Source organism: Pristiophorus japonicus, chromosome 18, assembly GCF_044704955.1.
Source record: "Pristiophorus japonicus isolate sPriJap1 chromosome 18, sPriJap1.hap1, whole genome shotgun sequence".
Taxonomy (NCBI): Eukaryota; Metazoa; Chordata; class Chondrichthyes; family Pristiophoridae; genus Pristiophorus; species Pristiophorus japonicus.
This window is the reverse complement of record NC_091994.1, coordinates 89302985-89330666: the sequence shown is the minus strand read 5'-3', so window position 1 is coordinate 89330666 and position 27682 is coordinate 89302985. Positions and strand designations below refer to the sequence as shown.

The 27682-nt window shown below is 45.4% G+C and overlaps 2 protein-coding genes across 5 annotated transcripts in view; one reads left to right on the top strand and one right to left on the bottom strand.

The window, feature by feature from the left end:
- The window catches only part of slc66a1 (solute carrier family 66 member 1), a 39412-nt gene extending 29037 nt beyond the window's left edge, over window positions 1-10375 (bottom strand). For 2 of the 3 annotated variants that reach the window (XM_070860309.1, XM_070860311.1), the window contains exon 1: window positions 1238-1310. Coding sequence is in view for 1 of the 3 variants with exons in the window: in XM_070860311.1 (XP_070716412.1) it covers window positions 1238-1260 (23 nt within the window). In the remaining 2 variants the exon portion in view is untranslated. Of the gene's footprint in view, window positions 1-1237; window positions 1311-10281 lie in introns of those variants that run through there. The other variant, XM_070860308.1, reaches the window with a different exon arrangement.
- On the top strand, window positions 10309-26865 carry pink1 (PTEN induced kinase 1). Of its 2 annotated transcripts, none has more exons than XM_070860304.1 (8): window positions 10309-10925; window positions 16704-17510; window positions 18838-18944; window positions 20823-21005; window positions 22418-22581; window positions 23408-23535; window positions 23704-23940; window positions 25755-26865. In XM_070860304.1, the coding sequence occupies exons 1-8, from the start codon at window positions 10599-10601 to the stop codon at window positions 26010-26012; spliced, it is 2211 nt and encodes a 736-aa protein (XP_070716405.1). In that variant the 5' UTR covers window positions 10309-10598; the 3' UTR covers window positions 26013-26865. The 2 variants fall into 2 exon arrangements, with proteins under 2 accessions (XP_070716405.1, XP_070716406.1); XM_070860305.1 differs by having other exon boundaries at window positions 10313-10925; window positions 18838-18935.
- Window positions 26866-27682: the final 817 nt, after the last annotated feature.

Genomic DNA, 27682 nt, shown 5'->3' with positions numbered 1-27682 from the left:
AATTGCTAATTAATCCTCTCTCATTACACAACACCCAGTCTAAGATGGCCTCCCCCCTAGTTGGTTCCTCGACATATTGGTCTAGAAAACCATCCCTTATGCATTCCAGGAAATCCTCCTCCACCGTATTGCTTCCAGTTTGGCTAGCCCAATCTATGTGCATATTAAAGTCACCCATTATAACTGCTGCACCTTTATTGCATGCACTCCTAATTTCCTGTTTGATGCCCTCCCCAACATCACTACTACTGTTTGGTGGTCTGTACACAACTCCCACTAACGATTTTTGCCCTTTAGTGTTCTGCAGCTCTACCCATATAGATTCCACATCATCCAAGCTAATGTCTTTCCTAACTATTGCATTAATCTCCTCTTTAACCAGCAATGCTACCCCACCTCCTTTTCCTTTTATTCTATCCTTCCTGAATGTTGAATACCCCTGGATGTTGAGTTCCCAGCCCTGATCATCCTGGAGCCACGTCTCCGTAATCCCAATCACATCATATTTGTTAACATCTATTTGCACAGTTAATTCATCCACCTTATTGCGGATACTCCTTGCATTAAGACACAAAGCCTTCAGGCTTGCTTTTTTAACACCCTTTGTCCTTCTAGAATTTTGCTGTACAGTGGCCCTTTTTGTTCTTTGCCTTGGGTTTCTCTGCCCTCCACTTTTCCTCATCTCCTTTCTGTCTTTTGCTTTTGCCTCATTTTTGTCTCCCTCTGTCTCCCTGTATAGGTTCCCATCCCCCTGCAATATTAGTTTAACTCCTCCCCAACAGCACTAGCAAACACTCCCCCTAGGACATTGGTTCCGGACCTGCCCAGGTGCAGACCGTCCGGTTTGTACTGGTCCCACCTCCCCCAGATCAAGTATGGTCAGTGGGGATGTTGGCCTGGTCGAGGACGCTAATGGAACGCTAATTTATAAACGGTGTCTGAATGCGCTTCAATTGTGTGACATCATATCCGAGGTAATTATATGCACATTCGTTTTGCATTTGTAGTATATATAGGCTGTGAAACAATTTTGACTCGCAATGCTGCACAGCCTACATTTTCCGCCCTGGCTACTTTGCTGTGTGTCCCCAAATTTGGTTTAGAAAATATGGCATCCTCAAAAGAAAAGAAAGACTTGCATTTATATAGTGCCTTTCATGACCACCAGATGTGTCAAAGCGTTGACAGCCAATGAAGTACTTTTTGGAATGTAGTCACTGTTGTAATGTGTGTTTACCCTCGGTAAAAGGTGGCCACCATATTGTGCTCTCATCGTTAGGTCCCAGTTGGTCACACTCTCACTTCTCCATCTGTGGTACAAGCACAATTCAGAGTTTGAGTACATAATCTTAGGCTGACACTCCAGTGCAGTACCAAGGGAATTATGTATTGTTGGAGGTGCTGTCCTTCCAATTAGATATTAAACTGAGATCCTGTCTACCTGTTTTGGTGATTCAGATGGACAGTAAAGATTCCATGGTTCACTTTGAAGAAGAGCAGATAAATTCTTCAAGTGTCCTGGACAAAATTCCTCCCTTGATCAACATTGCCTAAAACAAATTAATTGGTTATTCATCTCATTGGTATTTGTGGGACCTCGCTATGTGAAAATGGCTTCTGCTGTTGCCTACATATTCACAGTCACTGTACTTCAAAGGAATTTTTTGTATGTTAACTGATTTGGGACATTTCTAAAAGATATGACAAGATACTGTATAATTGCACCTTTGTCAAGCATTCAATCGCTCCCTCTGAGAGAGGGGAATGGGAAACCAGGAAGATAAGCGAGGGGAACAACAGACCAGGAGGATTAGAGAAAGGAACAGGAGACTGGAAGACTGAGAGAGGGGCGAATGGGAGCCTAAAAGAGAAGCTGGAAATTGGGAGTTTGTAAGAAGCGTTCGCTGGAGGCTGGGAGTCTGAGAGAAGGGAATGGGAGTCTAGACTGAGAGAAGGGAGAGTCATAAGCAGCACTGATTTCAGAACACACAGGAGAGTAGGACCATGCCAAAAGCAGGTGCGTGTATTCTACAGTATCATCCGCCACAGTAACTTGCATATAAGACAACTTTCAACCCTTGTACAATGACACATATTTCTAACCTTATACACTCATCATTTCTTTTGGGAAACACAGTTAATGATACTTAGAAGTATATACATATAGCAGAAAAGAGTTCTGATGAGGGATCAGTACTTAAACATTAATCTATTTTTTCTCTTTCAAAATATTTTTGTATTATACAAGAGTCCAACTGACCGGAGATATTTGGGTCTCCTTGCTCCCCCACTAGACCCACCCGTCACCGCCGCCCCCCCCCCCCGCCCAAACACACACACTGCCCCGCACATGTGCATACTGTTGTGTATCTGTAAAACATGCACTCCATGTTCCGTCACCAGGGAGCTCATCCCCTAAAGTCCCAAGGGATCCCAGCATCCCTTGGGAACACTGTATATAAGCCAGCACCTAAGGCCTGTTCCTCACTCGGGAGTGTCTTATTAAAGACTGAGATCACTGTTACTTTAACCTCCCTGTGTGCAGCCTCATCTGTGTTAGGAACACAATAACTGGTGAAGAGGATACGAATCCAACGCAAAGATGCAGCAAACTGTGGGCATCCTGGAGAAGTTCTCGGAGGGTGAGGACTGGGAAGCCTATGTCGAACGGCTAGACCAGTACTTTGTAGCCAACAAGCTGGACGGAGAAGGAAGCGCTGCAAAAAGGAGAGCGGTCCTCCTCACAGTCTGCGGGGCACCGACCTACAGCCTCATGAAGAATCTTCTGGCTCCGGTGAAACCCACAGATAAGTCATATGAGGAGCTGTGTACATTGGTTCGGGAGCATCTTAACCCGAGGGAGAGCATGTTGATGGTGAGGTATCGGTTCTACACGTGCCAGCAATCTGAAGGACAGGAAGTGGCAAGATACGTCACCGAGCTAAGGCGACTTGCAGGACAATGTGAGTTTGATGGCTACCTGGAGCAAATGCTCAGAGACTTTTTTGTACTGGGCATTGGCCACGAGACCATCCTACGAAAACTTTTGGATGTAGAGACACCGACCCTCAGTAAGGCCATTGCGATAGCACAGGCGTTTATGTCCAGTGATAACACCAAACAAATCTCTCAGCAGACAAGTGCTAGCAATGTTCATAAATTAACTGAAACTGTGTTTGCGAGCAGAAATGTACAGGGCAGAACCCATGAGTCTGCAACTGCCAGCAGGCTTCAGGTGACCCAGACAACTCAGAGTCACCAACAAAAGATGAATGCAAGGCAATTCACACCTTGTTGGCGTTGTGGAGGCTTCCATTCAGCCTATTCATGCTGCTTCAAAGGGTATGTTTGCAAGAGCTGTGGAACAATGGGGCACCTCCAACGAGCTTGCAAACGAGTTGCAAGCTCTGCAAAAACCTTCTAACCACCAAGTGGCAGAGGAAGATCGGTCCATGGTGGATCAAAGCAATTTCGAGCCTCAGAGAGAGGAGGCAGATGCTGCAGTACATGGGGTGCACACATTTTCGACGAAATGTCCACCTATAATGCTAAACATAAAATTGAATGGCTTACCCGTAGCCATCGAACTGGACACTGGCGCTAGCCAATCCATCATGAGTAAAAAGATGTTTGAGAGACTGTGGTGCAACAAGGCATTCAGACCAGCCCTGAACCCCATCCACACGAAACTGAGAACGTACACCAAAGAGCTTATCACTGTCCTGGGCAGCGCCATGGTCAAGGTCACCTACGAGGGCATGGTGCACGATCTGCCACTCTAGATTGTCCCAGGCGATGGCCCCACACTGCTTGGAAGGAGCTGGCTGGACAAAATCTGCTGGAACTGGAATGACATCCGAGCGCTATCACATGTCGATGAGGCCTCATGTACCCAGGTTTTTAACAAATTTCCTTCCCTTTTTGAGCCGGCATTGGAAACTTTTCCGGGGCAAAGGTGCGGATCCACTTGGTCCCAGAGGCACGACCCATTCACCACAAGGTCCGAGAGGTACCTCACATGATGAGGGAGAGAGTGGAAATCGAGCTGGACAGGCTGCAATGTGAGGGCATCATCTTCCCAGTGGAATTCAGCGAGTGGGCCAGCCCGATCGTTCCAGTACTCAAAAGTGATGGCATGGTCAGGATTTGTGGCGATTATAAAGTAACTATTAATCGTTTCTCGCTACAGGACCAATACCCGCTACCTGAGGCAGACGACCTATTTGCGACGCTGGCAGGAGGCAAGGCGTTCACCAAGTTCAACCTGACTTCGGCCTACATGACGCTGGAGCTGGAGGGCCTCACCTGCATCAACACGCACAAGGGACTGTTCATCTACAACAGATACCCGTTTGGAATTCGGTTGGCTGCAGCGATCTTCCAGAGAAACATGGAGAGCCTACTCAAGTCGGTACCACACACGGTGGTCTTTCAGGATGACATATTGGTCACGGGTCGGGACACCGTCAAGCACCTACAAAACCTGGAGGAGGTCCTCCAGCGACTGGATCGCGTAGGGCTGCGGCTGAAGAGGTCGAAATGCGTCTTCATGGCAACAGAAGTGGAGTTTTTGGGGACAAAGATCGCGGCGGATGGCATTTAGCCCACAGACGCCAAGACTGAGGCTATCAGGAACGCGCCCAGGCCACAGAACGTCACGGAGCTGCGGTCGTTCCTGGGACTCTTCAACTATTTTGGTAACTTCCTACCGGGATTAAGCACCCTTTTAGAGCCCCTACATGTGTTATTGCGCAAAGGTGAGAACTGTGTATGGGGAAAAAAACAAGTAATTGTTTTTGAGAAAGCCAGAAACATTTTATGCTCCAACAAGCTGCTTGTATTGTATAATCCGTGTAAAAAACTTGTGCTAGCACGTGACGCATTGTCGTACGGAGTCAGGTGTGTATTACAACAAGCTAATGTTGCGGGGAAGTTGCAACCTGTCGCCTATGCTTCCAGGAGCTTGTCTAAGGCCGAGAGGGCCTACAGCATGATTGAGAAAGAGGCATTAGCATGTGTGTTTGGGGTAAAGAAAATGCATCAATACCTGTTTGGCCTTAAATTTGAGCTGGAAACCGATCACAAGCCCCTCACATCCCTGTTCGCTGAAAACAAGGGGATAAATACTAATGCCTCAGCCCGCATACAAAGGTGGGCACTCGCGCTATCAGCGTATAACTATACCATCCGCCACAGGCCAGGCACCGAGAACTGTGTGGATGCTCTCAGTCGGTTACCATTGCCCACCACGGGGGTGGAAATGGGGCAGCCTGCAAACTTGTTGATGGTGGCGCAGCCCGCAGACTTGTTGATCGTCATGGAAGCGTTTGAAAATGATAAATCACCTGTCACGGCCCACCAGATTAGGACTTGGACCAGCCAAGATCCTCTGCTGGCCCTAATAAAAAACTATGTACTGCACGGGAGCTGGGTCAGCATCCCCATTGAAATGCAAGAGCCAATCAAGCCGTTCCAGCGGCGAAAGGACGAGCTGTCCATCCAGGCAGACTGCCTGTTGTGGAGTAACCGTGTAGTGCTACCAAAAAAGGGCAGGGAGATGTTCATCTCGGATCTCCACAGCACACACCCGGGTATAGTAATAATGAAAGCGATAGCCAGATCCCACGTGTGGTGGCCCGGTATCGACTCTGACTTAGAGTCCTGTGTACAGCAATGCAGTGTATGTGCTCAGTTGAGCAACGCGCCCAGAGAGGCACCACTAAGTTTGTGGTCCTGGCCCTCCAGACCATGGTCAAGGATCCATGTCGACTATGCGGGCCCGTTTCTCAGTAAAATGTTCCTGGTGGTGGTGGATGTTTTTTCAAAATGAATTGAATGTGAAATAATGTCAGGAAGCACCGTCACCGCCACCATTGAAAGCCTGAGGGCCATGTTTGCCACCCACGGCCTGACTGACATACTGGTCAGTGACAACGGGCCATGTTTCACCAGTGCCGAATTTAAAGAATTCATGACCCGCAATAGGATCAAACATGTCACCTCGGCCCCGTTTAAACCAACCTCCAATGGGCAGGCAGAGCGGACAGTACAAACCATCAAACAGAGCATTAAACGAGTCTCAGAAGGTTCACTCCAAACCCGCCTGTCCCGAGTACTGCTCAGCTACCGCACAAGACCCCACTCACTCACAGGGGTGCCCCCGGCTGAGCTACTCATGAAAAGGACACTTAAAACCAGACTCTCGCTAGTTCACCCCAACCTGCATGATCAGTTAGAGAGAAGACAGCAGCAACAAAATATAAACGATGGTCGCGCCACTGTGTCACGGGAAATTGATCTGAATGACCCGGTGTATGTGCTAAACTATGGACATGGTCCCAAGTGGATCGCGGGCACGGTGATAGCTAAAGAAGGGAATAGGATGTTTGTAGTCAAATTAGACAATGGAAAATTTGCAGAAAGCACCTGGACCAAACAAGGCTGCGGTTCACAGACTGCCCTGAACAACCCACAGCAGACACCACCTTTTTCGAGCCCACAACACACACCCAAAGGATCAACGACACCACGCCGGACAAGGAAATCGAACCCATCTAGCATCCCTGCAGGGCCAACAACACGCCAGCCCAGTGAGGGCACAGCCAACACACCAGAACAGACATTTGTACCGAGGCGGTCCACCAGGGAAAGAAAGGCTCCCGCCTCACCTTGTAAATAGTTTTCACTTTGACTTTTGGGGGGGGGAGTGATGTTGTGTATCTGTAAAGCATGCACTCTCATGTTCCGCCACCAGGGAGCTCATCCCCTGAAGTCCCAAGGGATCCCAGCATCCCTTGGGAGCACTGTATATAAGCCGGCCCCTTAGGCCTATTCCTCACTCTGGAGTGTCTTATTAAAGACTGAGGTCACTGTTACTTTAACCTCCCTGTGTGCAGTCTCATCTGTGTTAGGAACACAATACATACCATAGGAAAATACCCTCATGCTCAGGTTTCTGATGGCATTGATAAGAATGTGCTATTGGATTAAGGAACTGGCTTCAATGAAGTAAATATAGAGGACTAGTTCCATGCATTCCTACTGATGTGGAACTGGATCTCCACAATCGACAGTGTAGACAGTAAGAGGAGGATAGATAGGAATAAAGGGCAGAGGAGAGGTGAATAAAGAGTAGGGGAAGAGACATGTATGGCAATGATAAGAGGTGGGCACTGGAGGGACTGGAGTGCATTATCACACCTGGGAACAGAATTTTAAATTTGATTGGCAAAGTTCCCAGTTAATTTCTAAATTTATGGGTTCTATTGCCCTCGCCAAAAGGGGGCACTTGATTTAAAGTTTAGTTTAAAATAGTTGTACGGCAATGAAGGGTGCAATGGTTGGTGAGCCGGTCCTGGAGGGCAATGGCTGTGAAGAGGGCGACTGGATTGGACATCACTATAACCCAGGTCGGTGATTGCAGTGCGGGGCAGGTACAGCAGGAGCGGCGAGGTCGGGGCGAAGGAGCGGCAAGAGATTGTAGAGGGATGTGATCGGGGCCCAGGAGAGGTGTGAGTTCGGAGCCCAGAAGAGACGTGGGCCCAGGGGCAGCATGGGCCAGCCCACACTGCGATATGTGTGTGCACTAGGTCCGTGCAGCAGAGCTGGTCTCCAGTCGGCTTGATTAACCCTTGCCACTGGACCAAGACCAAGCTCTGTCAAGCCCGTGTGGTGGCTGGTGTGCAACGGCCACCACACGTTAAAAAATCCACACACAGGCATCTTCTATATGCAGTTCTCAGACCTGGAATATTAGGGTCTTCATTGAAAACCTGTGAAATCATTGAACTCATCCCTTTTTGGCTTGGAAGCAAGTCATCCTCGATTCAAGGGACCACCTAAGAAGAAGAAGGTTGGAAAGGGAATGGAGTGGAATTTGAATGGCAATGAAAAAGCAATGGATGGGGAGAGGGGAGGGACCATGATGAAGGGTAGGGGCTGGAATGGGCAATGAAGAGAGAAGGAAATTAATAGCAAAGAAAGGAAATGGGAAAATTAAGAAGTGAGGGTCAGAAGAATGCCAGCATTTGCTGGGAGAGGGGTAGAGTGTAATTTTAATGGAAGGTGGGGGAAGAAGAGTGTCAGCTTTAACAGAGGGTGGAGGAAGAAGATTGTCAACAGTAATCAGGTGATGGAAAATGGTTACCAGCTTTAAATAAGTTAGAGGGGGCATAGAACGTCAGGTTGAATTGAGTGTGGGTGAAGAAGAGTGCCACAATGAACTGATGGTGGGGGGTTGAAAGTGTCTCTAAAAAAGAGTAGTGAATTGAATGGGGTAAAGTTTTTTTTGCAGGGGGAGGGAAGAGCAGATGTGGGAATCTCATTGTTGAGGTAACTTTCGGCAATGTGATGATCAGGTTGAAATGCTGAAAATCCAAGTCACTTTGTTTTCTTTTATGAGCTAAAAAAAACATTATTAACTGGTGAACTATAGAAGTGGTTATAATTAACCAGAATTCGCAATGTAATGTAAAAATTCTAAATTTTCTATGGAAGTACAAATCCCAGGACTCCCCTCCTTAAAGGAATGCACCACCAATTTTGTGTTTTGAACATTTGGATTTCTCCCATGAGACTTTCAGGTACTTATGTTTATTTTCCCAACCAATACAAGCAAAGGAATAAAACAGAAAATGCTGAAAACACTCAGCGGGTCAGGCAGCATCGGTAGAGAGAGAAACAGAGTTAACGTTTCAGATTGATGACCATTTATCAGAACTGGAAGTTGTTAAGAGATTTAACAGTTTATAAGGAAGTACAGAGCCGGGGCAAAAGAGTGGGGAGGGTGATGGGGGAGAACAGAATAAAACAAAAGGGAAACACAGAAACATAGAAAATAGGTGCAGGAGTAGGCCATTCGGCCCTTCGAGCCTGCACCACCATTCAATATGATCATGGCTGATCATGCAACTTCAGTGCCCCATTCCTGCTTTCTCTCCATACCCCTTGATCCCTTTAGCTGTAAGGGCCACATCCAACTCCCTTTTGAGTATATCTAACGAACTGACCTCAACAACTTTCTGTGGTAGAGAATTCCACATGCTCACAAGGTCTGTGATTAGGTGGAGAGATTAAGTGACAAAAGGGATGATGGGGCAAGGCAAAAGAGGGTGTTAATGGGACCATAAACAAAAGATGGGTCCAGAGGAGGTGTAAAGCAAAGGAATGTTGGGTAGATTGCCATCTTATGTTACCAATTTTGTATAACTACTTATTTTCACTTGTCATAGGCTTTCACAAGGGCTGTTCATGACTAGTGAGCTTTGTGGGCATTCTTTCCACTATATTTCAAGCTGTTGGTCGCCTTTTTCCAATTTTCTAGGTTGACTTGTCCAATTTACTGTTACTACTTATTTTCACTTGTTATAGGCTTGCATAAGGGATGTTGTTGAGTTGTTTTTGAAGCTGTTGGTGTTACTTTTTCCCAATTTTCTAGGCTGGCCTCTGGCGTATGCCACCGGCTTCCAAATAAAATACAAACTTAACTGATGGGGACCCTCCTTGGCAAATTTGCTCTCTGATGCTGCGTACTCGAGGACAGCATAATTGCCCACGGCTCCAGGGGCACAGCGTGTGCGGAAGCGTACCTGGAATCATGTGGGCCTGGTGCTCCAAACCAGCATCAGGCTTTTACAGTTAATTGTACCATATTTATTCAAGATATCAAATTATATTATTGCCTGTCTAAAATGAAAAAAAAAAACTTTTGATAAATTAAAGAAATAGACTCCATAACGCACTCTAGCTGTTGCTGAGCCCCCTGACTGGATGCAAACCCTTCAACAATAACGTGGCTTCATTAATCATCACAAGTAACCTGCAAAAGAACAGGAAAAGTGGCTCTTTTCGCAGTGAAACAGCCTGTAACATTTTCGTCTGTAATTGCTGGGCAGTTGGTGGGCAATTAGCCCAACTTTGCCGCCAGCAATGAGCATTCCCCCGTCGGCGCGGCTCATCGGTCAAGTCGTAATAACAACAGAAAAATGCTGGAAATCTCAGCGGGTCAGGCAGCATCTGTGGAGAGAGAGAGCGAGCGAGAGAGAGAGAAACAGAGTTTGCAGGTCGCTGAGTTAACTCTGTTTTTCTCTCCACACATGCTGCCTGGGCCCCGCTGAGATTTCCAGCACTTTTCTGTTTCCGATTTCCGACAGCCGCAGTATTTTGCTTTTTGTATGTCTGTCAAGCCGTAAGCTGACAAGTTTGGGATTTTTGCGGTCAATTTTAAAGGGCGGGATGACAAGGTAGCCATGGCAACCACCGAAAAATCAGCCCCGACATTACCGTGGAATGGGAGGAAGCTGTTTCCATGTTCCTTCTCGTTGTGTTGTGCCTTGGGGCGAGATGCTGCTTTTAAAAAAAAAATAAAGCTGTTGTTTGCTTGTTTCTGCGCTGCCAGCCTCTGAGCCACCTCGGGCTGTTTTTGTCAGTGTTGCCATGGCGACCGCGCTTGGTTGAGCTCATAAGTCGTGCTCTGGCTGTAGGTCACCCCGGAGCCTGAGGGATCGACATCGCAACGCCTTGTCCGCGGCCCAAACGGCCGCCTTTTCTTTAAACTTTAAATGGCGCTGGACGCCGAGGGCCAGGCCTAAATTTTCGCCATGTCAGTGCGACGGCTGCTGATCCGCGGCTTGGAGCTGGGCCGCTCGGCCTTGCGCCTCGTCGCCCCCGCGGCCACAGCCGCCAAGAGCGCCGCTTTCCCGCGGCCCTGGGCCCTGCAACCGCTCCGGCCGCCGCTGCTGCTGCCTGCCCGTTACCGATACTTCCGCCTCTCGGTGAGCGGCCTGGCGGCCCGGCTGCAGCGCCGGGCCTTCCGCAGGATTCGCGGGCCCGGCGGGGCCTTGCTGGCCTTCGGCCTGGGACTAGCGTTCGTCGAGCAGCGGGTGGAAGAGGTGAGGAGGAGCACTGCAGTGTGCGAGGAGATCCAGGTAAGGAAGCCAACATGAAAAGAACATCTGGAAATAAATGTTCAGTCAACATCTGAATTTTCAACTTGCTGCTCAGGCGTAAAACTGGCGTTGCCCATTGGCCACCCAATTTTCATTATCAATCAGTTAAATGCAGGTGAGAATCGAGCAGTCAGTTTTACTCCGAAACAGCAAGTTGATGATCTACTTCTCTGTCTGAACTCTTCACTAGTGTCCACTCATCATCGTAGGCAATCCCTCGAAATCGAGGAAGACTTGCTTCCACTCTAAAAGTGAGTTCTCAGGCGGCTGTACAGTCCAATGCAGGAATTAAAGTCTCTGTCACAGGTGGGACAGACACTGGTTGAAGGAAAGGGTGGGTGGGGAGTCTGGTTTGCTGCACACTCCTTCCGCTGTCTGCTCTTAATTTCTGCATGCTCTCGGCGAAGAGACTCCAGGTGCTCAGCGCCCTCCCGGATGCTCTTCCTACATTTTGGGCGTCGAGTGAGCCCCAGGTGGGCAGAGGAAATGTTTCAAGGACACCCTCGAAGCCTCCTTGATAAAGTGCAACATCCCCACTGATACCTGGGAATCCCTGGCCCAAGACCGTCCAAAATGGAGGAAGAGTATCTGGGAGTGTCCACTGGTGCACTGCAGAAAAGCTGAAACCTTTAAGTTGATAAAACTCACTGTGAATTTGGAAGGCTTGGCATTTAAGCTCTGATTCGATAGTCTAGGCTCATGCATGAACAACGGTTACTTGAAAGAAAGACTTGCATTTAAGAAGTGCCTTTCATGACCACAGGACATCTCCAAGCACTTTATAGTCAATTAAGTACTTTTGGAATGTAGTCACTGTTGTGATGTGGAAAAGACGTCAGCAAACTCTCACAAACAGCAATGTGACAGTGATCTGTTATTGTTATGTTGATTGAGGGATAAATATTGGTCCAGTATTAAAGTGAGAATAAGGAGTTGATAGTTGCATGTGCAACTATCAACTCCTTATTCTCACTTTAATACTGTGTCAAATAATGAACTAGTTTTCAGGAGTAAACTTGAGGATTACCTGTATGTTAATAACCTGGTAACCCAGAGCAAACATAGATTCAAAAAGGAAAGAGCCTACCTAACAACTTCCTTGATTTTTTTTTTAAGGAAGTAACATTCCAAGTGGACAGTGGAAAGCTCTATAATATGGTTCCTAGGCTTCCAAAAAGTATTTGATAAAGTTGCACTTGAAACACTGCTAGTTAAAGTCAAAGCAGTGAGGATTGAGAATAACATTTGGGAATAGATTTTTAAAAATTGGTTGAAGGGTAGAAAGTACTGGGTATTTGTGAAAGGAGTTATGGGGGGGAGGGGTTAAGAATTTGTTAGTCACATTCTAGAAGTTTAGGAATTCTATGAGCTTTTGATAATTGTGTTAATCATCATCAAAAATTTGCAGGTCTCCAGTTGTCTTGGTTAATCCTTGCCACTGGACCAAGACCTAGCTCTGTCAAGCCTGTGTGGTGGCTGGTGTGCAACGGTGCCCTTCTGCTCCACGGGAGGTTTCTGTCCTCCCTGAGCTCACCTTAGGATACCTGTGTTACAGTGTGACAGGTGTACCGCCCCAGTCAAACTCCCCACCTGCCACTGTCCAAAAAAATCCATGCACAGGCATCTTCCACCCTTCAGGATGTAGTTCAGGACCTGGAATTTTAGGTCCTTCATTGGAACACCTGTGAATTTATCCTTTTTTTGGCATGGAAGCAAGTCATCCTCGTTTCAAGGGACTGCCTATGATATGATATGAAATATTGGCCAGGAGACCGGGGATAACTTCCCCTGCTCTTCTTTGAAATAGTGCCATGGGATCTTTTACGTTCACCTGAGAGCAGAGGGGGCCCCGTTTTAACGCCTCATCCGAGTGATGGCACCTCTGACAATGTAGCACTTAGCACTGCACTTCAGCAAGTTTATTGGAGTACTGTAGATGCTTGTGCAACCATATCCCAAAGTAAATCAATGCACTTAGCACTAGAATTTGCAGTGATCTGAAGTCTAAAACAGCATGGCTGAGAGCTGTGTGAATAGGGCATGCAAAGGCGCGTCTCCTTAACCAATCTGATTGAAGAATCCTTACTGAGACTTGCAGAGTCTGAACCAGGAATTGTAAGTTAGTATATTGAATTCAATGCCAAATCATGTACGGAAAGTGAAATAGAGAGGAAAAGAAAGATGAGTTTAAGAGCGAGAGATCAGAGACAGAAAGAAATAGTTAAAAAAAATTTGAATTAAAAAAAAAGTCTGGAGCAATAATTACTGTCTGACTGACTGCGACTCCACACTTGTAAAAGTTAATTTTCAGTGCCAGAGAGGTTGTTTGGCAGCAATTAAAACTTATCATGCTGTTAAATATTCACTTAGACTGGAATGGGCAAGCTAACTTTTTCTGGCATGTTTAGTGGGCATCCATCATCAATATAAACATAGCCCCAAAGCAGAGGGAACAGCAGAAGCAGTGCCGCTAAAAGTTAATGATGGGGCACTTAAAGACACAGCTAAGAGAGCCCTATACAGCCAGCACCTCACAGCTAATCTGGCGTGCCTTGATGACCCTGAAATGCTGAATGCTCACGACGCTTGGTCTGCCTTCCGGTCTCCATAACCAGTGCCTGTGAAGAGACACTTGGTTACTCAACCAGAAAACACCAGGACTGATTTGATGAAAATGATCAGGAGATCCAAGAACTAATAGATCGTAAGCGCAGAGCACTTCTGAGCCTCAAGCAATAACCCAACTCTGGAGCTGCAAAGCAACATTACAGATGGCTCAAGGCTGAGGTCCAACAAAAAACCCGCGACCTAAAGAACCGGTGGTGGATGGCGAAAGCACAGGAGATACAACAACTGGCCGACAGCCACGATATGCGAGGATTCTTCATTGCAGTCAAGGCCACCTACGGTCCAAACTCCCAAGGCCCCCCCCATTCCTGGCCAAGAACTGGGAAACACTCATCAAGGACACAGAGGCTGTCAGGATCCGCTGGAAGGAGCACCTTGAAGATCTCCTATCGAGACTCTGCCTTTGACTCGAGTGTTCTCCACTCCATCCCGCAGCATGCGACCCGCCACCAGCTCAGTGAAGCCCCAACGCTGTACGAGGTAGGCAAAGCCATAAAACAGCTCAAGAATAACAAGGCTACAGGTGCGGATGGAATTCCTGCTGAGGCGCTAAAGTATGGCGGGGAGGCGCTGTTGGCGCTGATACATAACCTCCTCTCTCTCATTTGGAGGGAGGAGAGCATGCCGGGAGATCTGAGATGCAGTGATCATGACCATCTTTAAAAAGGGGGACAAGTCCGACTGTGGCAACTACAGGGGAATCTTCCTGCTATCAGCCACTGGGAAGGTTGTCGCTAGAGTCCTCCTCAACCGTCTTCTCCCTGTGGCCGAGGAGCTCTTCTCGGAATCACAATGTGGATTTCGTCCCCTACGGGGCACAATGGACATAATCTTTGCAGCACAACATCTGCAGGGAATAGCACCAGCCCCTATACATGGCCTTTTTCGATCTTACAGAGGCCTTTGACACTGTCAACTCTGAGGGCTTATGGAGTGTCCTCCTCCGTTTTGGATGCCTCCAAAAGTTTGTCGACATCCTTCGCCTGCTCCACGACGACATGCAGGCCGTGATCCTTACCAGCGGTTCCATTACAGACCCAATCCACATCCGGACTGGGGTCAAACGGGGCTGCATCATCGCTCCAACCCTCTTCTCAATCTTCCTTGGTGCCATGCTCCACCTCACAGTCAACAAGCTCCCCGCTGGAGTGGAACTAAACTACAGAACCAGTGGGAAGCTGTTTAACCTACGCTGCCTCCAGGCCAGGTCCAAGATCACCCCAACCTCTGTCGTTGAGCTGCAGTATGCGGGCGACGCCTGCGTCTGCGCACATTCTGAGGCTGAACTCTAGGATATAGTTGATGTATTCACCGAGCCATATGAAAGCATAGGCCTTGCGCTTAACATCCGTAAGACAAAGGTCCTCCACCAGCCTGTCCTCGCCGCACAGCACTGCGCTCCCCCCACCCTTCCCACCCAAGTCATCAAGATTCATGTTGTGGCCCTTGACAATGTGGACCACGTCCCATATTTCAGCGTATTTTATCAACAAAGGCACACATTGATGCGGAGATTCAACATCGCCTCCAGTGCAGCCTTTAGCCGCCTGAGGAAAAGAGTGTTCGAAGACCAGGCCCTCAAATCTCCCACCAAGCTCATGGTCTATAGGGCTGTAGTAATACCCGCCCTCCTGTATGGATCAGAGGCATGAACGATGTACAGAAGACACCAAGTCGCTAGAGATATATCATTAACGATGTCTCCACAAGATTCTACAAATCCCCTGGGAGGACAGGCGCACCAACATCAGTGTCCTCGCCAAGGCTAACATCCCCAGTATTGAAGCACTGACCACACTCTTTTCAGCTTCGCTGGGCAGGCCACATAGTTCGCATGCCAGACAAGAGACTCTCTAAGCAATTGCTCTATGCGGAGCTCCTTCACTGCAATTGAGCCAAAGGTGGACAATGGAAACGTTATAAGGACACCCTCAAAGCCTCCCTGGTAAAGTGCAACATCACTACTGACACCTGGGAGTCCCTGGCCGAAGACCGCCCTAGGTGGAGAAAGTGCATCCATGAGGGCGTTGAGCTCTTCGAATCTCAACGGCACGAGCGTGAAGAGATCAGGCGCAGGCAGCGGAAGGACCGAGCGGAAAATCAGTCCCACCTCTCCCTTCCCCCGACGAATGTCTGTCCAACCTGTGACAGGGTCTGTAGCTCTCATATATTGGGGTGTTCAGCCACCAAAGGACTCACTTTAGGCGTGGAAGCAAGTCTTCCTCGATTCTGAGGGACTGCCTATAATGATGATGATCGTGCAAGTACCCCAACTTCATGTCCTTCCATGTATTTGAATGCCGAGTCTCTTGGCGAGGTACCGGTATAGCACAGCTTCTGGAGGAGCAGGCAACTCTGACAGCAACATCCTGATTTCTGTGTTTTACTGCGCATGTGCTGTCACTGGAGGCTGCTGTCCGATTTACCCTTTAATAATGGTAAGCGCTGATAGCCTCGCGGTTATTTTTACCGCAAAATCTGGGCCAAAGTTTTCAGAAGCGATGGGGAATTTCCTCGAGTTTAATATCAAATCTGACCTGTCACTATTTAGGATGGACAATGGTGAATGTGGACCCATACCTCAGCAAGAATATGCACCTTTTTGGGGGAGTGGGGAACTGGGCCTAAATAAACCAAAGTGGATTAATAGCAAAGGTTCTACCACATCAGTGACCACTGATTTGATTAGTTGGATGTAACTCACTTCTTGCCCTAAATAAGCACTAATACTAAGCTTCATTATCACTCTTAAATTAAGAGATTTAGCACCGTGCCAGTCATGCCTCCTTCTTGATGGTCTCATTATATCGACCATCCCAGACAATGTGTTTTTAGTTTCCTAAGCACAGCCTGGAGAACTTGCCTTGTCGACTAGTGGTTAAAGACATCTAGCTGAACTGGGTAGATTAGTAAGAGTGCTGACGGCAGAGCTGAATCTTTAGCAGTTCTACTCATAAAGCTGGATGAAGCTTTGCAGTTCATTCAAAACTAACTGCAGCTGAAAAAAAATTCAATTTCCATAAATGTTTATCTGTTATATTTTGGTTAGTCACAGGATGAACTCATGCCACTTTTCTCCTCGCCTCCATCTTAAGATTAATTGTTCTATTTTGTTTTCCCATCTACCAGACACTGTTTAAAAAGAAGAAAATTAAATACGAAAACTCCATACCTTTGTGCACCCATGGGTATCGGTTGGAAGATTACAAAATCGGACACCACATTGGAAAGGGGTGTAATGCAGTTGTGTACAATGCATTTATCCCTGGAGTAGCCAATCCAAAGGAGAGACTCCAAGAGGATAATGGTGAGGAAAAGAGTGCGGCCATTGTACAGGATATCTCCAGTGGGGATATTGAAGTAAGAGAGACTACAGCAATTACACAGGAAAAATCGAGTTTGAGTTTCGTGATTTTGAAGAGTGAAGAAACATCAACTGATCCATTGAATGCATCCGAGAGAGAATCCAGCTACCCACTGTGTGCATCCGAGAGAGAATCCAACTACCCACTGTGTGCATCTGAGAGAGAATCCAGCTACCCACTGTGTGCATCTGAGAGAGAATCCAGCTACCCACTGTGTGCATCTGAGAGAGAATCCAGCTACCCACTGTGTGCATCTGAGAGAGAATCCAGCTACCCACTGTGTGCATCTGAGAGAGAATCCAGCTACCCACTGTGTGCATCTGAGAGAGAATCCAGCTACCCACTGTGTGCATCTGAGAGAGAATCCAGCTACCCACTGTGTGCATCTGAGAGAGAATCCAACTACCCACTGTGTGCATCCGAGAGAGAATCCAACTACCCACTGTGTGCATCCGAGAGAGAATCCAACTACCCACTGTGTGCATCCGAGAGAGAATCCAACTACCCACTGTGTGCATCCGAGAGAGAATCCAACTACCCACTAGCTCTAAAAATACTTTGGAACCTAAAAGTAAGTCAAACACACAAATGCTCAGTGAAAGTTTGTTACTTAAATCCGAATGGAAGATAAACACATAGAAACATAGAAAATAGGTGCAGGAGTAGGCCATTCGGCCCTTCGAGCCTGCATCACCATTCAATATGATCATGGCTGATCATGCAACTTCAGTACCCCATTCCTGCTTTCTCTCCATACCCCTTTATCCCTTTAGCCGTAAGGGCCACATCTAACTCCCTTTTGAATATATCTAATGAACTGGCCTCAACAACTCTGTGGTAGAGAATTGCACAGGTTCACAATTCTGAGTGAAGAGAATATATGTGACCTAAGACTTGCAGCTTGCATCCAGATCATGTTGTGCTTGTAATGAAGAACCTTTTTTTAGTTTAAAATACTTCACTCTCCACCAAGTTGTAAAAAGAAAGACATGCTTTTTTTATTTAATACTTTTCCTTTTTTTTAAATAAAGCACAGAATTGCTTGAGTAACAATGTAATTAATAGCCCTAACATTAACAGTGTAACATCAGGATGGAATCAAAGCAAAATTATGTATCAAAAATATTTACAGTGGATGAATAGACCCTGTCTGATTGTACACGGTACATAGAAACCAACCTGACCAGTAGAGTTAGCCTCGTCTGAGGTCCAGCCTGTGGGGGACTTAAAAAATCACTGCTCTGGTGACAACACTTCCCAAATCATAGCGAGGTCAATCATCAAGGAATAACCAACTCTTTACAGTCGAATAGAGAGTTGTGAAGATGCATTTTAATGCCACGTTCAACACCCTGCCGCCCCCTCCTGCCATGCCCGAAACCATGGAGATCTGCCATTTCAATTTCCCCTTGCATCAGAATATTGCTCAGCGTTTGAGGATCGCCATAGATCAATTTTGGAATTGCAACTTGAACCTGCATGAATTTGATCCAGAAGTGCCCCAGCCTGGAAAAGCTGATGCTAGCTCTTTTCTGTGCTCCCACCTGACATCAGAGTCAAATTTGTGAGATTTCTGTGCTTTTTGCTAATTGGTTTGAGTGGACCACATTACTTTACTTAACATACAAAATGTTGATGTGCTTCTTCCATCAGGTAAAATTACATATGAATTTGAGGAAATAGGGGTGTATTGATGGAACTTTAATCGTTCACATTTTATGGATTCCTGAGACAGAGCATGTTCACTGTCTCCTCCTCTCATTTTAAACTTAGTACTTCTGCTGCAAAGTGGAAAATGAAAATAATTAAGGGGCGAAGCACTTTAAAGCAAGCACTAGTGTTCTGCACATTAAGTCACATTGGATTCATTGTATTGGTGCTTTAACTTTTCATTGCAGGCAGGGTCCTCCAGTGAGGCAATCCTGAGAACAATGGGCAAGGAGCTGGTTTCAGCCACCCACAACGCTTTAACTGGAGAGTTTGGCAGAACCAAAGGGTTAGTTACGTGTGTACTGCAGCTTTATTAACTACTTTTTGCCTTATCAGTATGAATATGATAGGATAAATGCCAATATATTATATTTGGTTAAATACATTTATTTGCGGGTGGATTTTCCTTTTTTTGTTTGGTCAAATATTCTTGTCTATGCAGTCATCATGTATTGTTTCCCAGCCCAGAGGACATACAGTTACCAGACATTACCGTGTCAAGCAAAAGAAAAGACTTAACACAAATGTGCAGAAAAGTAGAAATCGAGTCGATGGGTGAACTATAAAATGCAACAATGGGATGCAAAAAAGTAATCGGAAGTGCAAAAAGGGAGTATGAAAAATAAAAACTTGCAAAGGATATTAAAGATAACAGCAAAAGTTTTAATAAATATATTAAGAGAAAGTGTGGTAAAGGAAAATGTGGGCCCATTAAAGACCGATGGAGGCGAGACTATAATGGATTACAAAGAAGTGTAAAGTGAGCACTTTTTATCCGTTTTTACAGTGGAGGAAGAGGACAAAATATACGTGGTACAAGGGAACCTAAAAGTAAGTCGAGGGGAGGAAACCAGAGGATTTAATATAAATTAAATAGTGGTACGCAGATAGATAGCTCTCCAGGACCTGATGGTTGCACTCCAGGGTATTAAGAGAACTATGTGAGGAAATTGCACACCTGTCAGTTTAACATCAGTTGTGGAGGAGTTACTGGTATCTAACATCAGAGCCAGGAGTGACTAAGCACTTCGACAAGTATCAGCTGATCAGAGAATCATAGAATAGTACAGCTCGGAAGGTGGCCATTCAGCTCATAGAGTCTGTGCAGGTTCTTTCGAAGAGCGATCCCGTTAGTCTCATTCCACTGTTCTTTCCCCATATCCCTGCTTTTTTTCTTTCTCCAAGTATTTACCCAATTTCCTTTTGAAGGCTGATATTGAATCGGTTTCAACCACCCTATTGGGCAATGCATTCCAAATCCTAACCACTCAACATGGTGTATAAAAAAAAAAAAGTTTTTCCTCAGCTCCTCTGGTTCTTTTACCAATTACCATAAATCTGTGGCCTTTGGTTATCGACCCTTCAGCCATTGGAAACAGATTTTCCTTATTTACTCTCTCTAAATCCTTCATGATTTTTATATACCTATCAAATCTCCTCTTGGCCTTCTCTGCTCTAAGGAGAACAACCCCAGCTTCTCTGATCTATAAGCACATAACTGTAATCCCTCATCCCTGGAACCATTCTAGTAAATCTCTTCTGTACCCTCTCCAAAGCCTTCCTAAAGTGTGGTGCCCAGAATAGGACATCGCAATCCAGCTGGAGCCAACCTAGTGTTTTATATAGGTTTAGCATAATTTCTTGGTTTTGTACTCTCTGCCTCTATTTATAAAGCCCAGGATCCCATCTGGTTTATGAACTGCTTTGTTAACCTGTCCTGCCACCTTCAAAGATGCTGGGTCAATTGTAATTTGAGACTGAGATCGATGGATTAGTGGTGGGTAAGGGTCTCCATGTATATGGAACAAAGGCGGGTAAATGGAGATGAGGTACAGATCAGCCATGATCTGATTAAATGGCGAAACAGGCTCGATGGGCTGCTACCTACTCCTGTTCTTATGTTTTCTATGATGTGCAAGAGTGGCTTAGGGTGACTCTTCCTCTTGCCACAGATAAGAATTCTGCATCTGTGGCAGTGAGTCTGCTTCTTAGTTATGACTTGGCATACATACTGCAATACAGTGCCATCATATTGGGGTATAACAGCAATTCCAATTCAAATCATTTAATATTACGTTACATGTTGCATATAGGGACATTGAGACACATATTACATGAATTTTCCTCCTAAATTGTTCTTTGCTTCATAACTTCTCCCTACTACTTTGATCAGACCCTACAGTCATGACAGAAAGACGATGAAACCACATCCAAACATCATTCAGATTGAACGAGCTTTCACAGCCGACTTTCCGCTCTTGCCTGGAGCTTGGATAGAGTATCCCGATGTACTGCCGACCAGATTCAATCCCAGTGGGTTTGGGTACAACCGCACCCTCTTTCTGGTGATGAAAAAGTAAGCAGTTCAGACCCTGCAAGGTGTGTGTGTGTTTAGGGGCTGCTAGCTGAAGAACTAGCTCCGGTCCATTATGTGATGTGTTTGAGTTTGGAAGGGAAGGAAACCTGAAATTGGCCATGGTAAAGCACACAATGTAGGTCTCTGCATGTGGTGTAAGGGATTGATTGAGTCCTAGATATTGGACGTCTGTTCTACATAGGAGCTTATTCCATACTTTAGCTGGGTTTAGTTAGCCTACCTCATGATTCACTGATCCCAGATTGATGTTGGATAAGGAATATAGTTATTGGCACTTTGCAGGAGTACCAGGTTTTTCATTTAAGGTCAGTGTACAATTGCTGGAAATGATTCAGAACTTTTAAAAATGATTCTCTGCATTCCCTTTATACCTTTTTTTTGCCAAAAATAGTACAGTAGGGATAGAAAATAATCTATAGAACATGTAATGATGTTGTATGCAGTTTTAAACCAAACTTGGTTCGCGGATTCAAGTTATTGGAACCAGTATATGTAGTAGAGCTGTGGGACCATAATATAGCGTGTGACGGACACTTGCAGCCCACATATCCTTCACCTGGTCTAGGCATACCAGCTACGAATGTCCTTCCATGGCTGTTGCTAGATTGAGGATTCACCTGTTGTTCCCGTCCTGCTTGTTGTCAAGTGAGAAAGTGAGGCAATGTTGTGAGGGATTTTCGCAGTATCCCCACAGGCCCTATAAAATACAACTGCTGGTACTGTAGATTTTTCCTCCTTTCTGTTGGGAAACGCTCAGCCTCCACTGGGGAATAGCCTGGGTGACGCATTTGAAATCAGAAGCTTGCTCTGTGGTGAAGTATGTTGCAACATTCTAGTGCGTGACTCTTGAGCAAGACATGCTCTAAACTGCAATCAAAACAAAAAGTTGATTGATACTGATGGCTCAGCTGTTTGTGCCAGATTCGGAAGCTCAAACATTCAGTCACTGAGTTAGCTGATCTGGACTGGAGTAGCATTTGGGCCCTTGTGGCTGTGTGTTGGGGATCTGGCACTTCATTGCTATCCAGTGACTCTTGCTGGAACTGCATGTGGGTGGAGATTGAGTCAGGACAGGGTAGAACTTGGCTATGATGTCCCCACAGTCAAAAAACCTATTGACGGTTGCTACCTAGACTCGTGCATAAAGAATAATGGCTTGGGTGAGGTACCAGAGGGTACTTTGCACCTGTGGAGTTGTACTGCGACAAGAGTTAGCACCTTTAGGAGGGAAGCAGAAAAAGAGGTGGGGGGTGGGGAAACCACCATTTTAGACAATGGCCATTTTGACTATGAAGCTGTTTGATTCTGTTGAAAGTGACGCGAAGAATTTTGTAGTCAGCTATTTGATGACACCTTTTGCAGAGCTAACATTTGTGTGTTTTGTGCCTTAGATATCCATGCACTCTGCGTCAGTACCTGCAGGCCTGTATCTCCGACACTAAGTTAGCTACCCTGATGATTCTTCAATTACTGGAGGGGGTGGATCATTTGGTTCAACATGGCATTGCGCACAGAGACCTGAAGTCTGATAATATCCTGGTGGAGTTTGATTCAGGTGATTTGTACAAATTGAGTTGGAGCAGGGAAGATTCTGTAAGCAGTCATCAAAATCTAGATTTTTGAAAGTTTTAACAACTCTGCATGCACAAAAAATATATTTGGTAAGAAGTTCAATCCAACAATAAGCAAAATATAACCTATCAAACATCAAAATGTAAGGCATAGAGTGACATGAGTCATGGGCTGGTAACATGAGGGGAGGACAACAGCAGCTGTACAGAGCTGTACACTCCTGCTCTTATGCCAGTATCTAACTAGAAGGAAGTACCATAGACAATGGTCTCGCCAATTGAAAGTTCAATCCTGTCCCACCACTAATATATTCCTTTGCTTCAAATAGGATCTATGAACTGTACTTTCAGTTCATTAACTAACTACATTTCTCTGCTACATCAAAAAAAACCTGGGCATAACCTATCCAAACTAGGCAAGAGAGGATTTGTCCAGAATTCCCAGTTTTGAGGCATAGAACTCCGTACAGGAGAAAGCCCTGGCTCTGCATTTACACAAGCACGGTGCAGCCAAATTTGTGTATCATTTTTGTTTGCCTTTTTTCTAGAAAGATGAAAGGATTTGCAGTCTATATTTCATGATGGCTGCAATCCTACAATTTCTGTGGCACCACAAAAGATTAAATTTTTGTTTGCTATATTTTGTAGAACAATTTTTTCTTTAACAATTTTAATTATATGGAAAATAATTGTTGTTTTTCAATTTATAGCACTCTTGCCTCAGTTGTAAAATTGCTGATTCAAGACCCACTCTAGCCCCTGATAAAGCATCGTATACATGTGAATCTTTCGTGTTTGTGCACTGTTTAGTTGGCTGCCCACGTTTGGTGATCACTGACTTTGGTTGCTGTCTGGCTGATGAAGGTCTGGGATTGAGGCTTCCCTTTACTAGTATGGAAGTTGACCGAGGAGGAAATTGCTGCCTAATGGCACCTGAGGTAAATGCACTGAAATATGTAAAATAAAATGACCCTGGTACTTCAGCACAGTTTGTGTTTGTAGCAAGACTGCAATCGGGACACTGGTTTATGATAACTGAACAAGTCAAAATTCTTTGACTAGTTGGTGCACCAAATCTGAAATGTAATCTCTCTTGTGTTTTCCAGATTTCTGCAGCAGTCCCTGGACGCAGTGTAGCTATTGATTACAGCAAATCTGATGCCTGGGCAGTGGGTACCTTGGCCTATGAGATCCTGGGTCTTCCCAATCCATTTTATGGATGTGGAATAGATTGCCTGGAGAGCAGAAACTACCAAGAGAATGCGCTGCCGTCTCTGCCAGACTCCATTCACAGAGACGTGAGGCTGGTGGTGAAGCTCTTGTTGTGCAGAGATCCTAAGAAGGTGAGTACAACAGAAGTTGAAACTGTTTATTGACTTGAAATTAAGAGGTCTTTTTGTAAACTGCCCTTGGTACATCACCACCTTGTTTTCACAAACATACAAGATTGACAGGTAGGAAAAGACCAGCTGGTTTATCAAACCTACCCCACACCATGATGGCCGGAGCATCATTATCCTCTTCACCCCATCCCTCTCCGCCCTGCAGCCATGTTAAGGTGAAAAAATCCTCTCCAACCCCCTCGGGTGATCAAAACCAGTCCAGGGGATCACATGGACCCAAGTGTTATTTATAAAGACACTTGCCTTCTATAGGATGCAATCTTTGCCCCATTCAGGAACCGGTCCAGCTCCCTTTTGAAGATGTTCAGAGAGCAGCATCCACCACTCTAGCCGGCAATGTAATCCAGAGGCTCACTGCTGTTTGGGAAAGAAGAACTGCCTAATATCCAGTCTATTGCATAGTTTGAACAAACATTTTAATGGCTTCATCATCAAATCATAACCCCTATCTCATTCAGGATCTGCAACATGTTCACCTTTTTATAACCTATTATTTGCAGGGCTCCTAAAGAGAACATGATTATCTTACCATGTTGAATTTAAAATGAAATATTATGTTGTATCATCAGTAACAGCTTTTCCCTACACCAATTCTATGGTACCCTGTAGAAACCTGTTTCTTTTCTGTTTTGCAAATGCTTTCACCTCCTCTCCTAAAGATGCTGACTTGCTGAGGTACAGGTTCAAAGACACAGTCCCTGGCCATTCATCAGGTGTGAGTCCTAGGCACTGAATGCCAACAGCCTATTCAAGTAAATGGTGCCATAGCCAACCCCAAGCTCAATCCTGTCCTCTCCTAATGTCCACACACAGCAGGGGTCACTAGATGGCTGCTCTTGAGGCCAGTTGTAGTGCCCTAGCTGCTGCCCTGACTGAGATAGCACTTTCAGCATAGACACGCAAGCCTTCATCCAATAGGGAAGATGGAGTCTGGAGATTAAATCAAGTTAATATGTTTAGCCTATGTACCATATGTAACACATGCAGGTGCCACCCACCCAGCAGTGCCTCACTCAGTTTTCCACGGAAGTGAAGATGAGAATCTTGAAATAAAAACAGAAAATACTGGAAACATTCAGCAGGTCAGGCAGCATCTGTGGAGAGAGGAACATAGTTAGTGTTCAGGTCGATGACCTTTCATTTTTATTCTCTCGGGCACAGGGAACCAATGGAGCTTGTAAGGAAAAGATGAAGGAATTGTCTCCTCCCACACTTCATTCAAAAGCTTCCTAAAGACTCTTCTCTCATAAGAATTAGGAGCAGGAGTAGGCCATTCGGCCCCTCGTGCCTGCTCCACCATTCAATGAGATCATGGCTAATCTTCTACCTCAACTCTGCTTTCCTGCATTGCCCCCATATCTCCTGATTCCTTTTAATACCCAGAAATCTATCAATCTGTCTTGAATATACTCAACGACTGAGCCTCTACAACCCTCTGGGGTAGAGAATTCGAGATTCACCACTGAGTGAAGCAGTTTCTCCTCATCTCAGTCCTAAATGGCCGACCCCTTATTCTGAGACTGTGACCCCTGGTTCTAGACTCCCCAGCCAGAGGAAACAACCCCCCTGCATTTACCCTGTCGACCCCTGTAAGAATTTGGCTGTTTTTCCATGTTTTTAGCACTCGGGCACTGAGGCTGAATGTACTGTCCTTCCTCTCAACCCAGCTGACAGCAGCTAAAAGTGTGGATTTTCATCATCTGTTAATCTGTATAAACCTCCATGAACATGCAATGTTTTCTTCCCTGTCATAGCGCCTGTCAGCAAGGGTTGCTGCGAACATGCTGCACCTACACCTGTGGGGGGTGGAGCTCCTCGCCTCTGCTCACATCAGTGTGGAGAAGGTTTTTGACTGGCTTCGGTGCCAGACTCTGCTTACCTCCCTGCAGGTCGCGATGAGTTCTGAATTATCTGTGGAGACCGAAATAAAGAGAAGCTTCTTGGCAAATCTCAGCTTTGAAGAACTGAGACTGGGTCTGAATCTACTGCTAGATGGGAAGAGTGGCTTCTAAATGCAACACAAGAGTTCACACCAATAAATAATTCACTGGGTTCTAAAACAGAATTTAGCTGAAATTAATGCTACTAATTAGGGATCTAGGAATAAAACTTTGCATTTGGTTTGTAATTAATGAGATGAACAAGAGCTTAAACAGTGTGTCTGGGTCTTGTGCTGGCCCAATAGTTAATGATAAGAAATGAATATCTCTCACCATACAGTACTTTACTGACAGAGGGGAAGATGTGATTTGGCTTCTGTAGCTCTCAAAACAGCTGAGAAATAAATATGTGGATGTGTGACTAACTCTGTTTACTGTCGAATATTACTGACTGCCAATCTGAAACAGAGGCCAGCTCACCTGAGTTGTTTCTTGTACTGCTTTTACCTTGAAGCCAAGCCCTGGTACTCAATACTTTTATTTAAACAGCTGGAGGTCCAAGGCCCACAGTGCAGGACTTCAACAAGTTGTAAAATGTATGAATAGAATGAAGACAAATCATTAAGTAGCAGTAGGCGACACTGAGCCTCGGTTTTAAAAGCCTGCAGATTGTAGGAGGATTAAGGGGGTCCAAGGAGTTCCAGTTTTGGGAAGGAAAAGTAAGTTTGTAGCCATGTGAAATAGTAATCCTGTGGGCAGGAACTTAAGTCATGCACAGATTGCATTGAGGGGAATTAAAAAAAAACTAACTGGATCATTTTTCTGCATTCTTTGTGTTTTCTGTCTTGTAACAGTTTCTCTTGTAGCTAAATTAGTTGCTGAGCTAATTAACTAGCCAGTCACACTGATGGACAGACATGGTGTCCGTCTATTTACAGTGTAGTTCTGTTTAAAATAAGTTAAATAAACTTAGTACCATCTGAAATTTGAATGTTGAAATCTCATTTTCATTTCCCTCGGCCATTTTTGTTGTGGCTGTTATGTAAATTATTGATATCCAGCATTGAGAACTTTCATATGAGACATCAGCAATTTAAACATGTTTTCAGATGTGAACTAAACTTCAAAAACACTTATTGCCAGGACTGAATTCCTCCCATACTTGAAAGTTGAGTATCATCTAACATTCCAGTCATATGCCATAAGATGAAGCCCTCTTATTTGTACAACATACACATTTAGTAGGACTCATCCACTCAGAAAATTACTTGCAACAATCCCCTTTCAGCAGTTCCTTTTGCTACCCCCTTTACTGGTTATATAACCTCCCATTCCCCTCCTTTTCCATAATATTTAGATTTTCCCTTTCCACTTTAATTTCCTCTTTCAATAGTTCATACGCCTCAATTTTATAAGCACCTTGTGCTCCAGAGAATCAAGTTCAAGATTTTTACTTCCAAATCCTTCCATGACTTCAATATCTCTGCAATTTTGCTTCCCACGTTGTATTCACAAGCATTCTGAAGACCTTTCTCTTCAATCGTGCTTTTGCCTCTGCCCTGTAAGGTGCTCTGAGACATCTTGTACATGAAGTGCACTATAGAAACTGTTGTTTTTCCTCTGTCCTCTCATGCAAATAGTGACTCGTACTGTATGAGATTCCTCCAGCACTGGCAGCCCTGGGGTCCTCAACCAATCTGCCATTCAAATCTTACATAGCACAGCACAGAAACAGGCCATTCAGCTCAAATAGTCTATGCTGCTGTTTATGCTCCACGAGCCTCCTCCCACCCTACCTCATC

Coding starts and splice junctions, on each gene's coding strand:
- pink1 (XM_070860304.1), top strand. CDS start 10,599: ATGTCAGTGCGACGGCTGCTGATCCGCGGCTTGGAGCTGGGCCGCTCG. Junction 10,926..16,703: donor CAGTGTGCGAGGAGATCCAG/GTAAGGAAGCCA, acceptor CCCATCTACCAG/ACACTGTTTAAAAAGAAGAA. Junction 23,536..23,703: donor GCTGCCTAATGGCACCTGAG/GTAAATGCACTG, acceptor TGTGTTTTCCAG/ATTTCTGCAGCAGTCCCTGG.